We start from the raw sequence: 14745 nt of genomic DNA, 5'->3' as shown, positions 1-14745 counted from the left end.
CATACTTTAACATTAGAGAAAGCAAGTTAAATTAAATTCTTCATTTAGACCTAGAGGTTCTATAGTGCCGAGTGTAAGTATCCAAACCACCCCTGGATGGGGGTGTGATTTTCTCGATCCCCAGAACCTCAGTGATGCAGGGGAGCCATGATTGGCCTGCTTGTAATGCCTCGCCATAGCATATGTTAAGTTCTGGGTACGAATAGCTGTCTTATGTTCACATATCCTTAGTTTGAGTTGACGTTTTGTTTGGCCTACATAAGCCAGTCTACAGGGACACTTTAGAAGGTACACTACATGTGTACTGTTGCAATTTATAAATGAAGAGATGGAGTATTCGCTACTCGCTGGAACTGCTAACAACTCAGACATCCGAAACGCGACAAGAGGCCAAAACTACAAACAGTACTTAAATGTAAATGTATTTTGCTACTTTCCACCACTGTTACTAAAAAAGCAGAGAAGTACAAATAGAAAAGCTAAAAGTAACGGAAAGGGCTCAGACGTCCAGCTCCTGCCACTCCCAGTGATAGTGGTAGTAATAGGAATGCAAACCTGAGTGAAAACACTGAAAAAAGAAAACCAAACTGGAACATCTTTAATTGTTTGGATCGTCTTGTATTAAAGATTTGTTTGTAAAAATATAGACCATTATATCATTAATGGTATTATATAACATCTAGTGTAACACATTTGGAACATGACAGGTTGGTTTTGGTGAAGTTGTACATAAGCTCATCTAATAGAGCTGTGAGGGAACATCAAATGAAAAAGGTCGGGAGCCACTGCATTAGACTAGTCATCATATCTGCGGTCAGTGTGAAATTAGCCTGGATCAACAGAACAACAGAATAGGTCTGCATGACAAGATTTGCCACTTTACAACAAGAACCACCTCCAAGCTATCAAGCTAACGTTACATGCCGGAGATGCCAAGTTTTGACAAAAATTTGGATTGTGCAACAAGGCAGGCCTGCTTGGTCCTTTCTGGGTGTGACTGTTAAGATTTACAAATAATATGTTTATGGCATTTACTCTCTAACTGGAACGTTTTGGGAACGATTGGCGATACACTTGTAAGAGCAAATTATGTTTAACCATGTATAGCCAGCTAATTTAAATAGCTCACATTACCTTATTGTGTGAACAGTTAATTTAATATTTTATGTGACATTTTCTTTTGCCCGGTGCAAATGTTTCACCAAAACAAGTTCCTTCCCGGGACCATTTTGCAGAGCCACCGTCGCTGCGTCCGGAGCTTAACGCTGCCAAAGACTATTGTGATTTGTTAAAAGAAATGCAAAGAGGCGACCTCTAGCTCACCCAGTAAGAGCGTGCACCCCATGTAGTAGAGTTTGGATTTTCTGCCCGAGCCTGAGCCCGAACTTGACCCGTCCCGGCCAATATTTTCCGCCGCTGTCCTCGGGCCGGGCCCGTGATCAAGCATTTGTGTTTTTTTTAATCATTACTTTATTAGCCTAATCCGGTGGGGAGAAAGCTATGCCTCTCCAGCTTCCCAATTTTTTGGGCCCGATCTAAGCTCTACCATGTAGGCTGAGGCCTTTGCAGCGGCCCGGGTTCGAATCCGACTGCGGCTCTTTGCTGCGTGTCATCCCCCATCTCTCTCCCACCTTTCCTGTCTATCCACGGTCACTCTGAAATAAAAGGGGGAAAAAAACCAAAAAATAATAATAAAAAAATAAAAGAAATAAATAAAAGAAATGCTTTCATCCTATCCTTGAATGTATCTGTGGTGTAGCCAGACCTTAGTCAGCAGCGCTGTGGAGATGGGAGACTACTGTAGTGTGAATAGACGCTTGCTCTGCTGGCTGACTCCAATGCCTAGAGTTTTCGCATTTATATTGACATTTGCATGAGAGCAGAGAGGACACAGCTCCTCTTGAGCCCACTGAGACATGGGGAGGGAAATGCTGAGGGGAGCGGATGAAAATCAATGTGTGTGTGTCTGGCAAACCAAGATTATTATCAGTCTTTGTGTTTATAAGCCCCTAAACTGTTGACACATTTTTCATGACTGAAATTGTAAGTTTTTTTTAAATTCAATAACTGGCTAGATATTTTAGCTTAATAGCATTCTGAGATGTTATAAACAGTCACATCTTTGAATTGTGAATGGACATCTCTGGATTAGTGAGGTGAAATCTTTGTGTACAATTGATATACATTTTCTTTTTCAAAACAGTGTAATATTCATGATGCTTGGACATATTGTTCGTTATGTATAAGGACAAATGTCTGTTTGGTGCAAACCTAAATGACAGACATTTTGTTTCAACAGGAACAGGAAAGGTGAGATTTCATGTTTTATTGTTTTAAGGGCTACACGTTTTAGTACAATTTCCTTTTCTGATGAGTTCTGGATTTCCAGAAAAGTTTTAATTCAACTAAATGTAGATAACTGAGAAACTGAACATTATTATCTTTGTAAAGGTACAATTTATGGCCTTGTTGCTGTATTTGATTGCATTAGATTTTGCGCGTGTACCTAATAAAGTTTATATGTAAGAAGTTGCGTTCATCTCTGACAATTGTTTCACCACTGCAGCTGCATTTTTTTTTAATGTCTTATACATCCATGTGGGCACTCGTACGTGAAGGATGCAATCAATGACAGAACTAACTAACATAAGTCCTACCTTTAAACTGTGGCAGGTATAGCCGCAGATGCCGTCCAGAGTGTAAAATCTTGTCTTGAAAAAGGTCTATCTTGTTCATGAATAAAATCTGCAATACAAAACACACACAGAAACATCAAGCTGAGAGCACTCATCATAAGTCAAAGGTTTCATCCCAGTGGAAAAGGAAAATCAATCTGGAAGATATTGAGAAAATGTTAATTCGATTTGGTGACTCCTTCTTTAGCGCTGCAATAAATAACTTAACCATGAAACAAATCAGTTTTTATAGACACATTTATTGTCACTTTACACATATTTACCTAAAATGTGAAAATCAATAGCTGTGTTGATACAAGCATGGGGTGATGATGGCTAATCAATGACCTCCCACTACTCATCAGTGTGCAATCGATCACTTACAGTATCTCACAAAAGTGAGTACACCCCTCACATTTTAGTAAATATTTCATTATATCTTTTAATGGGACAACACTGAAAAAATTACACTTTGCTACAATGTAAAGTATTAAGTGTACAGCTTGTATAACATACAATAATAATGTAATTGTCTCCTCAAAATAACTCAAAATACAGCCATTAATGTCTAAACCGCTGGCAACAAAAGTCAGTACACCCCTATGCTAAATTCCCATAGAGTTAGGCAGATTTTTATTTTTAAAGGTCCCATGACATGGTTCTCTTTGGATGCTTTTATATAGACATTAGTGGTCCCCTAATACTGTATCTGAAGTCTCTTTTCCAAAATTCAGCCTTGGTGCAGAATTACAGCCACTAGAGCCAGTCCTACAATGAGCTTTCCTTAGGATGTGCCATTTCTGTGTCTGTAGCTATTGAGGAGGAGAGAGGGGGGGCAAGGTGGAGGGTGAGGGTGTGGCCTTGACCAACTGCCACTTTGCTCGTTTGAAAGCCATGATGTCTCTCTCTCTCATGGGTGGGCCAAATTCTCTGGGCGGGCAAAGCAGAGAAAGGGGCGGTAACCTTGCTCCTTATGACCTCCTAAGGAGAAAGATTCCAGATCGGCCCATCTGAGCTTTCATTTTCTCAAAGGCAGAGCAGGATACCCAGGGCTCGGTTTACACCTATCACCATTTCTAGCCACTGGGGGGCCATAGGCAGGCTGGGGGAACTCATATTAATGTTAAAAAATCTCATAAAGTGAAATTTTCATGCCATGGGACCTTTAAAGGCCAGTTATTTCATGGATCCAGGATACTATGCATCCTGATAAAGTTCCCTTGGCCTTTGGAATTAAAATAGCCCCACATCATCACATGTCCTTCACCATATCTAGAGATTGGCATGGGGTACTTTCCATAAAATCATCCCTCAATGCAAATCAAACTAGCTATTAGGCTAACTGACATAAAACCATGCCAATCTCTAGGTATGGTGAAGGGTATGTGATGATGTGGGGCTATTTTAATTCCAAAGGCCAAGGGAACTTTATCAGGATGCATAGTATCCTGGATCCATGAAATAACTGGCCTTTAAAAATAAAAGTCTGCCTGCCTCTATGGGAATTTAACATAGGGGTGTACTCACTTTTGTTGCCAGCAGTTTAGACATTAATGGCTGTATGTTGAGTTATTTTGAGGGGACAGCACATTTACACTCATATACAAGCTGTACACTTAATACTTTACATTGTAGCAAAGTGTAATTTCTTCAGTGTTGTCCCATTAAAAGATATAATGAAATATTTACTAAAATGTGAGGGGTGTACTCACTTTTGTGAGAAACTGTATGTAGTCTCCAGTGCAGGCGCTCAACAAACTCAACAACTACTTTGACACATTTCTGTCTTTCTCTAAACTCAACTTGTCAGCCGCCACCACATTTCACAGGTCCTTTTGGCTTTGTAGTCAACCAATTAAACCTATGACTAAGTTTGGTCGTTTCTGGCCCGTTTGATCTCTCACACACACACACACACACACACACACACACACACACACACACACACACACACACACACAACACAATAACGAGGGAAGGATGAGGTAGAGCAGATTTTCAATGAACAGGATGGAGAGCTACACCTGGGTGTGTAATTATCACTGACCAGCCACAGTGAAGAGTTAATTGAGGTGGAGGTTAGAAATTTCCCTCCCACGTTAAAAAGATATCATTAAACACTTTTGTTTAATGAGCCTGTTAGCCACGTTAACATGCAGGCCCACACACAACCCTGCACATAAACAAGTCACACACAGACATTTAATTGCCCATTTAACTCTGATGAAGCCCTAAATAAAAATCTTTATGGTTTAAAAATATTTTTTTTTTTACTTAAATAGATACTTTGGTGTAACAACTTTCTTGTTAAGATATTTCTGTGTCTGTGACAAAACACCAAGCATAAATTACTCATCCTCACAATCTCAATTATATCGAAACTGAAATGTGCCTTTGTTTGGGTAGAGATTGGAGTTTTTATAAAGGCTTGTCACAAGTGTTAAAAAAAATAGTGTTTGAGATGACGGGCTTCCGGAGAAGTTGCAGAAACCACTGTAGAGTCAACAGCAGGTGACACACGCTTCAACATTCAGTGACTTGTGTTTTTTAGTGGACTTTAAATGCGAGTTAAGTGGAATAAATTGAACAAGCCCGTTACGCGCTGGCTTTGATGTGATCATTTACTGGAAACGAGAATGGAAAAACACAGAGGGGAAAATGTTGCCTTGCGAAAGCTCACCCTTAATTACAACTCGCTGTTAAATTACGAGTGACAGAGGACTCAGAGACAAAGGACAGGGGCTTCGCTCTGTGTGTTTGTGTGTGTGTGTGTGTGTGTGTGTGTGTGTGTGTGTGTGTGTGTGTGTGTGTGTGTGTGTGTGTGTGTGTGTGTGTGTGTGGAAACAGCATTAATCAAACACATTAGTGTTATTCTTGTCTCATGGTGTCATAGAGAACAAATGGGGAGCAACAAAAGAGTTTGCTTGTTTCTCCTCCACTCATCCATGTTTTGCGCCCTCTAACTGTCAAACTGAACTAGGGTTCCCACCCTCGTCAGCTGGACCCTTTTTTGTTTTGTGACATTTAAATATAGCTATTAGCTTGCCAGTCCACATCTCAGGATGAGTGGTGGATAATTTAACCACAGCAGAAGTTTTCCACTTGTAGTTTTTACTAGTCTCTCTTTTCCAGAATTGATTAGAAGATGAAATAGATGGATTCAATAAGTATTTATCATTGTTTTTCTATGCCATGGATTATGTTGTAACCTCCCAAAATTATTTTGTGACCACCCAGAGCAGTGGTTTTCAACATGAGAGTTAGGTTTGAGGGGCCAACACAGTCAATTAGTTGGGGAGAAACTCAGCAAAGCTAACACATAGACAGATCAATGAATAAATCATCTTTTATAGTATTACTTCTTGTGAATTAGGAAACCTAATTTCTGCAAATTACCAGGAGGCTTTGTTCTTTTTTTTGTCTTTAGTCTTAAAGATAATTTTAGATTACAATTGTTTTACTGCATCTTTCCCCCGGAGGTGAAGGAAGTGAGGAGGAGACTGATGAATTTCTCACCATGGATGTGCTGCGGAAGAAAACATTGTTGCAGATGCAGGAGAAGAGTTTCAGGCTCTCCTGAAGACGATTCTGCAGAGAGAAGGCAATAACACCATCAGATAGCTGCAGAGGAGCAGACACTTAGTCCTTTTTAAAACTTGGTCTATGAGGACAAAACGTAATCTGATTGGCTGAGATCTAACAAGTGGTCTCTAGTTGCTTTGTCTGGAGAGCATGAACATTTGTGAGGGAGTGACTGAGTAAAGCGCGTACCACGGAGGGGTCTTCCACCAGGGTCATGTCGTAACCGCTGAGCGACACCACGAACAGCACCGCCCTGACGTCCTCGAAACAACCAATCCACTTCCTCCGCTCAGTTCTCTGGCCTCCAACGTCGTACATCCTGTACACAGGGAGATGGAGAGAACAAGGTTTGACAAATGTCTGCAAAAAGACAAATTGTGGACGAGTGAGAAATTGAGCTAAAGAGGGGGAAGCGCAGAGAAAGGGAGATAAAAATTAACGAAATAGAAAACATGCAGGTTAACCCGTTCTGGCTCATCACAAAAAAAAGTGTAATTAATAACAATAATGCTCGCTGCATCCTATTTAGGTATGTCACATTCAGGGCCTTGTATTGTACGTGGCTCACTGGTATGACTTACTGGGACACTTGAATATATAATATCATTAATTACACCTGTGCTATTTCTGCTATGACAAGTCCAAATGTCGGCTTTTAAACTAGGCTTATTGTTGGAATCCCTGCTAATAAGGGACATGACAAAAGACACACACGCAGAAGAGAAGAAAATCAAAGGCAAGTAACAACGAAAAGCTGTGCATGTGTAAAGGGATAAAATATATCCACACTGTGATTCTGGGCCCAGGTGCTATTGATTTAACAGGGTGACACACTCCAATCAGGGACCTTCAAGAGAGTGGACGCACGCACGCACGCACGCACACACACACACACAGTAGTGACAATTTCTGACCTCCCTTTGCTGCTCAGGTAACAAAACAGAAGAGATTTTCTTTTCGGTCTTATTTTGGAGGCAAGAACATTACATTATAATTACACATTGGATGTGTAGGTAAAATTATAAAAGACATCGTCCCTTTGCATTTTTTTTACTACTAAGGGGGAGAAAGTGTTAATTTATTTATTTATCTATCATTCATCAGACAGTGAAGGCAGCACTGTATTCAAATTTTTTTTTTATATATATATATATATATATATATATATATATATATATATATATATACATACATATATATATATATATATATATATACATACATACATACATACATATACACACACACACACACACACATACATACATATGTATATATATACACACATACATGTGTGTGTGTGTGTGTGTGTGTGTGTGTGTGTGTGTGTGTGTGTGTGTGTGTGTGTGTGTGTGCGTATGTGACATGGAATCTCATTGTGACTGACATGTCCTTTATCAGGATTCAATTTCCAGTAGAAAAGTGTAAGGCTGTGTTTTCTGTGCGTTCATGACCTTCCATACTGATGGTACAGCCTACTGTCGTACTGAGGGGTAACTCTAATCAATGACAGATTGTATTGGTTTTGGATAAGGTCAGATATTCCTAAAATATGCCATTTACACTCACGCAGACACACACACTCCTCCTTCCTTTTTCAATTTTTACCAAGACAATCACAACATTTTCCCCAAGACAATCACAACACTGCAACACCAAGAGCGTAAAGGTCAATGTCAACAGGAATAAGAGCAGAAAAACAGAGAGACACAGATCTGTTCATCCCACTTCACCCATTTTTAAAGCCAGATGTGCCATCTCCCACCTTCCATTTGAGCATCCTTCACACTAATGCAGCTCTTTATTGAGAGGGAAATGAACATGTGGAAACACAGAGGCACAAAGGTGAGATAAGATTTCCGATGGAAATTTTCCATGGAAATTGAAGGCACAGACAGGACATATCAGTGAAGCCAATGCTACAAACATTAGACAAACCTACCCGCAAGCACGTGCACAACGTCACCCTTATAATAACACACACACACTCAACGACAAGTACTAAGTCCGTTCCCTGCTTTGAAAGTACACTCAGAGATACACACGGACCACAATCCTCTCATGTCATATCATATTCAGTCAACTTCTGCTCCCAACAACCTGCCTTCAAAGGAGCCAGAAAGGACAGCCATTTTGCAACTGAAAACAACTGAGCAAAAACACGATGAATAAATGAATAAATCGTACAAGGTAGGAAGGCAGAGGCGTGTACCTCACTCTCATCACTTGGACTCCACAAAACTCAAGACTGTAGCGGTAATCAAAACTGCCTACTATACTAGCAGAACGTACCGATTTGGCCAACATGAATGCATGCAGTATGCAAACAAAAGTAAAATCTGCTGTGGAATTGCTGGAATGGTCACAACTACTGTTAATTACTTCCACTTTCCAAAACCGAAAACCAGCTAAGCCTGGCCAAGCATACTACAGACGTCAGAAGTAAGCAGTAGGCAGTTTTGAGAGTCTACAGCAATTCAAGCGGCTCTGTAAGGCTGTACTTATGCAATATATACATTTATTACAACACAAATTTGATCATTTTACAGCACGCATAGACAGTCATACCAAAAACGTAAAGAAAAATGACATTCACTCAGCCCTATACAGTGTATCACTCATTTCACGGCACCTTGGAGGAGGCAAAACAATGTGGTGTAACCCTTTGTCCAGACTTTATCATTGGAGTCGGAAACATCATCCCAACGTTCCCAAACCAAAAACAAAGCCTCCCAACATAACGCATGGCAAGATCGAGAGCAAACATGTTCCGAACTTTGACCTCATCTATGTAAAGGAACACTTTTCTTCTTTTTTTTTTTTTTTTAAACATCACGCCCCGTCTTCAGTTGTCATCATCCTTTCCCACACCTGCCCTTCTTGCCCCATAATGTTCACCCTCATCTGCAGTGCTGTAATTGTAATTATAATTATCAGAGCAGTTGATATTAATGGTGCAGGAAAAGACCCAGATCGTTATTACACTGAGGGGTCAAAGGTCAAACAGGGTGTCTGTATGCAAACTCGGCTGTGTCTGGGTGTAAATTTGTCCCACACACACCCACACACCCACACACACCCACACACACCTACACACACCTACACACACACACACACACACACACACACACACACACACACACACACACACGAAAGATGATAGCTTGATGTCATCCATGTCACTGTTGATTAAGTGTTTGAATAACGAGATAATGAGACCACCATTAGTCATTCTCTGTTGGAAAGATGAAAACTGCAATTCAAACGCATGTTCTCAGGTGTTGCGACTGCTGTTACCCCCCAAAAAATATTATTTTATTTCAGTTTTGATCATAAGAATTCTTTATAAAAAAAAAAAAAAAAAAGGAACCCTTGCACTTCTGTAAACGCAGAAAACTAATCTCAAACCCTGAATCATCGGTAAATTAGTCAGACCAACTCATTCACTGATTATACAGCTTGTCTACTTCACCGTCCCACGCAGTGAACAGACACATAATGCACAAAGCACAGATGAAAAGAAGTAGAGACAGAGCAGGATAGCGGGAGAGTCGTGTTAGTGGTTCCAAAACATGTAGCGCTCAACTTCCTGTGTTACATCTAAGCTATCCTATGAGAATAGCTAGACATTTTGCGAAATACGCATATAGGATGACAACTGATATCACATTATTGTACTGTGTGGGATCATTACGTTTGCCCGTAGACGGTATTTAATGTGAATTATGCAAATCATGAACATTTGGTCACATTCATTATTCAGAAATGTATTCCACAGAAGGAACTTAAGTTTGATGTTATTCAGTGAGAAAGCCTTGTACATTGTTGTTTTAATATTTAATTCTGTGTTTACTTCTACATGGCAAATTCCTCACTGACGAAGCAAATAAGATGCACGACTGATCAAACGCAATATAAGACCAAGTTTGTTTTTATGCTTTCAGATATATTGAAGAATTTCAAACTATTATTTAGGCCACTAGCAATAAATATTAAAGAGTTTGAAAATATAATGATATATCAGCAAATATTTGGTTTTTAACACATAAGATAAATAAACATTTTCAAAAAGGCATTCAGGACAATAACACCCAGTTTTAATACTTTTTTTTCCCAGTTCAAAAATAATAGTTAGATGAACAACTCCCTCCCAAATCCCAAAACAACACTAAAACTCAGATTTGTCATTCAGTTGACCTGATGCACATTGACAAAAAGATTCAAAAAAGGTCCTAGCTAGAATCAACCTGGGGATATGATGGGATACATGCAATGCATGATAGACCCCTCAAAGCCTAAGGCCTGCATTTTTAACATACTTTAATTTGTGACTTGAAATTGGAGATTAAGCACAGAAAACACATCCCACAGCAATACTGATAGAGCGAGAATACTTTTAAACAGTAAAGTTCAACATAAAACAATTCTTAAAGATATTAAAATAGGAATGCAGGGTGCAGATGCTGGCTCAGAAACCTCGAGTGTAAACCAACAAGAAGTAGACAGTCATGGAATGGAGGACGGCAGTTTCACATTGTGTTAGCTACGTGCAGCCTTAGTATTTACAAAATGAGACCAAGCTGGAGCAGAAATCTCCATTTCCATTTTACCTCTGAAGTCGCTGCTGTGTTCCTAAACCTCTGCTGAATGAATTCCAAAAACCCAATGTCTCTACGTATAATTAAGGAAATAATTTATTAGTTTGTAAAACTACATACATGTCTATGTCTGAATGGAAAACCTCATGCTCGCCCTTTCTGACAAACACAAACCATATACTTCTCCAAATCCCTTTAATATCTTTTTTGTTGCCAAGTTTGAAATAATTACATCGACTTATGCTAAGCTCTTCATCAACCCCAAAGGGCTTGAACTCTCAGACTTTCTCTCTCTCTCGCTCTCTCTCAACCCAATTATTTATCTCCTTAACAATTCAGGAAGATAAGAGAAGAGGATGTGTGAGGGCAGGGAGGCTGGGCTCCATCCTGCAGCACCACCTGGGACTCTGCTCTCCCCTCTCAGCTCTAACACCGTCACCATCACAATGTTTCACAAAAAAACAAACACAAAAAAGTGTCTTAACGGTGAACAGTAAACCGTAAGACTGCGAGGAAATGGCAACATTTATCTGCACAGGATAATGAATACCGTTATCATCAAAGCGCTTCTTCGCTGTTGAGAAAATTCAACTGTCAAATCCATTTAAATGTGTTTATGCCATTAAATGCAAACACACACACACACGGCATCCAAGGAAGTACAAGAAGCATTTAGATGTGACACAAATGTCCCAGACTGAAGTCTTCTGCTGACAAACTGACTCACTCTACAATGTTTATATGCTAAACAGAGATCTTATGAAAAGCTGAGGTAATGTGTTTTATTATTGAAATTCCATATATGATTTAATATGAAGCACTGAAGAAAGACAAGTTGTTATTGTGGTACAATGAAAGAGGAGGTGCTCCTTAGGTAGACATAACTAAAAAATAAGAAAAAAGTAATCTGATTTTCTTTAATTGACACACACACACACACACACACACACACACACACACACACACACACACACACACACACACACACACACACACACACACACACACACACACACACACACACACACACACACACACACACACACACACAATAAAATGTGTGTAGTGCTGAATATTTCCTTGTTAACCCTCCATGGCTCATTACTCTTCCAATAAAATCAAACTGTGGAAAATCACCCACAATAATTCATGCTGCCGCTATGCCCCAACACTTTTTATACCAACCTCTTGATTTCCACTTCCACAGACCACAACTCTTCAGTGTCAATTTGTCCAGTACAGTCCAGGTTTAAGACTAAATATCTGCAGAACTAACAGAAATCCTATCAGCCTCAGCTGTAATTAGTGTTTGGTGATAATTAGCAAATGTTAGCATGCAAACACGTTAAACTATGATGTGAACAAGGTAAACATACCTGCTAAACAACAGCATGTTAACATCAATCATTGTGAGAATGTTAGCTGCTGACGTTAGCATTTTAGGCCAAAGCTCCACTGTGTCTAGGTACTGTCCAGCTCCAATTCTGTCAAGGATTTGATTAACAGAATGAGTTCTTTATATAACCCTACAGCCACTTCTTTAAGTTAATGTTTGGTGTACCCAATTTCCTAAAAATATACTTGTACTTCAGTTAGTAATTTTACAGATTTTAATATCTTTATAAGAGCTTTTTAATTCCAATGAACTGAACAGTTTTTAAAATACATCTCATATTTCTAAACACATATGTCAAACTCTGCCACTAACCAGTGATGTGTACAATAAAAACTTTAAAAACATTTTATTCTAAAATCCACTTAAAGTGATGGTTCGAGTTTAATATTTTTTAAAAATTTTTCTGGGTTTAACATTGGGAGAGTTAGAAGACGTTAGGCTGAATAGCTTGCGCAGGGGCTAATGGATCCACGTGGTATATCTTAAATGACCCCACTAATAATGCCGAAATGATACCAAAGTATACACTAGTACATATAGGTTATGCACTCATAAAACGATGGATTGGAAAGTTTGTAAGTACACCAGAAGTTTATGTAAATAACACTTGCCTGCTGGCTTCTGCTCTCTGCTGTTGTTGTTGCTGCTGTGAGACGAGTGCTTAGGGACGTCTACAAATTACAACACCGAAAAGAGATGCAACAAAAATATTTTTTAATTTAACTTATTTTTTAAAGTAAGTGCTGTAGTATAACTAGCAGGAGACAAGTAATAATTGAGGTAAATTTGGAGACATTACCTTATTTAATCATTAAATTAATAAATATTTTTGTTGTATCTCTTTTCGGTGTAGTAATTTATAGACGGCCCTAAGCACTCGTCTAACTGCAGGTAGCAGCAGCAGCAGCAACAGAGAGCTGAAGAGAGCAGGCAAGTGTCCATAAACTTCTGGTGTACTTACAAACTTTCCAATCCATCGTTTTATGAGAGCATAACCTATATGTACTAGTGTAGACCTTTGGTATCATTTCGGGCATTATTAGTGGGGTCATTTAAGAGATACAAACGTGGGTCCATTAGCCCCGCGCTAAGCTATTCAGCGGCTAACACTACTCCAGCTAACTCGCCCAATGTTCGACCCAGGTGAAAAAAGCTTCTGGGGGGGTGTTTGGCTCGAGGTCATGGTGCAAAGGACCCTAGGGTGAAATTACTCCGAACCATCACTTTAAGTTGGGAGTGAACGCTGGGACAGATCCTTTCTCTTGTTTATTATTGCCTAATTTAGATGTAATTTTGTTAACATTTTGCACAGTATGTCCTTCACCTAGGAACAATACAAAAACTTCCTCAGCTCTTCTTTTTTTTTTTTTTTTTTTTTATAAATCTTTTTACTTGCAAAAAAGAATAGCTATTTCTTACAGACATTTGGCAACAAACATGTTTTTTTCCTCCCCCTAGCTATCTATTCCTGTGGCACAACGTTACCTTCAAACTAATCCTTATATGGAAGATACTTCTAATAGATTCACACATTCCAGTCTATCTATTCCAATAGTAAATCGGGAGCCCCCCTGCTCTGTGTCTCACACCTACATCCCCAAACCGGAAGTCCCTTCTTCAGCTCTTCTAACTCTCACAACTTCCATTGTTTACAAACAATAACAAAAACATTATTTTAAAAAACTGACAAAAAATGAGCCTAGTACAACATCAGCGGATTTTTCTTTGATGCTCGTTTGCATCTGTCAGGCCGCACATAACTCAAGTTCACTAATATCTATCGCCCTGTCATGACCATCAGCCGCTTCAGGAAATGAGTTTAGCCATTGGAGGATGATAAAGAAGTTGGTATTATGTGACAACGGCTCATTGATCAGAGATGAATATGGTCATCTGACATCAGCCTCAGGGGCTCAGATACCTGCCCTCTGCTTCTCCACTGATAAGACCGAGCCACTGATGCTTTTGAATGTGTGTGTACGCAGTCAGTAGATGAGTGTAAAGCCAAATGATAGGTGTGCTATTGACGTATCGAATGAAGCCGCCCATCTCACATCTCAGGCCTATCACATGGCTGTAGACAGAGATAAGAGTGTCACAGCTAAAGAAGTGAAGTGAGTTGGTACGACAGCCACTTCTGGAGAAGTCAAGTGCAGACCTGCAGCTCTGACTGAGTAGGTGGTTATAATCACCCTCAGTCTGCAGTATTTTACTTAATAAAGAGTGAAAGGCGTCTACCTGAAAATAAGATGGTTGACTTTGAACTGGGTCTCTATCACGCCGGTCGTCCTCAGTCGTACTCGCAGAACGTCTGTCTCTGTGGGCACGTAATCTGGAGACGTGATGCGGGTCAGGTTCTCAAAAAAACTACCAAATGAGGAAGAGGAGGCAGAGAAAGAAAAGTGAAAAACCGAAGAGAAATCGGGAAAGAGAGAGAAGAAGGAAAATTTTATAACCTGCAGACAAACTTGAGATCAAAAGAGAATAAAATCAG

General features: G+C 39.6%; 1 protein-coding gene across 1 annotated transcript in view; it reads right to left on the bottom strand.

Annotated features, from left to right (window-relative positions):
- gnav1 (guanine nucleotide binding protein (G protein) alpha v1) overlaps positions 1 to 14745 on the bottom strand; it is a 29976-nt gene that overhangs the window by 3170 nt on the left and 12061 nt on the right. The window contains exons 5-8 of the mRNA XM_039795528.1: positions 14490 to 14618; positions 6447 to 6576; positions 6192 to 6263; positions 2658 to 2745 (exon numbers count right to left, since the gene is read on the bottom strand). Coding sequence (XP_039651462.1) covers positions 2658 to 2745; positions 6192 to 6263; positions 6447 to 6576; positions 14490 to 14618 — 419 coding nt within the window. The remainder of the gene's footprint in view (positions 1 to 2657; positions 2746 to 6191; positions 6264 to 6446; positions 6577 to 14489; positions 14619 to 14745) is intronic.

The sequence above is a fragment of the Perca fluviatilis genome, chromosome 1 (genome assembly GCF_010015445.1).
Source record: "Perca fluviatilis chromosome 1, GENO_Pfluv_1.0, whole genome shotgun sequence".
Taxonomy (NCBI): Eukaryota; Metazoa; Chordata; class Actinopteri; order Perciformes; family Percidae; genus Perca; species Perca fluviatilis.
Note: the sequence above shows the minus strand (reverse complement) of the source record. Positions and strands in the feature narration are given on the sequence as shown.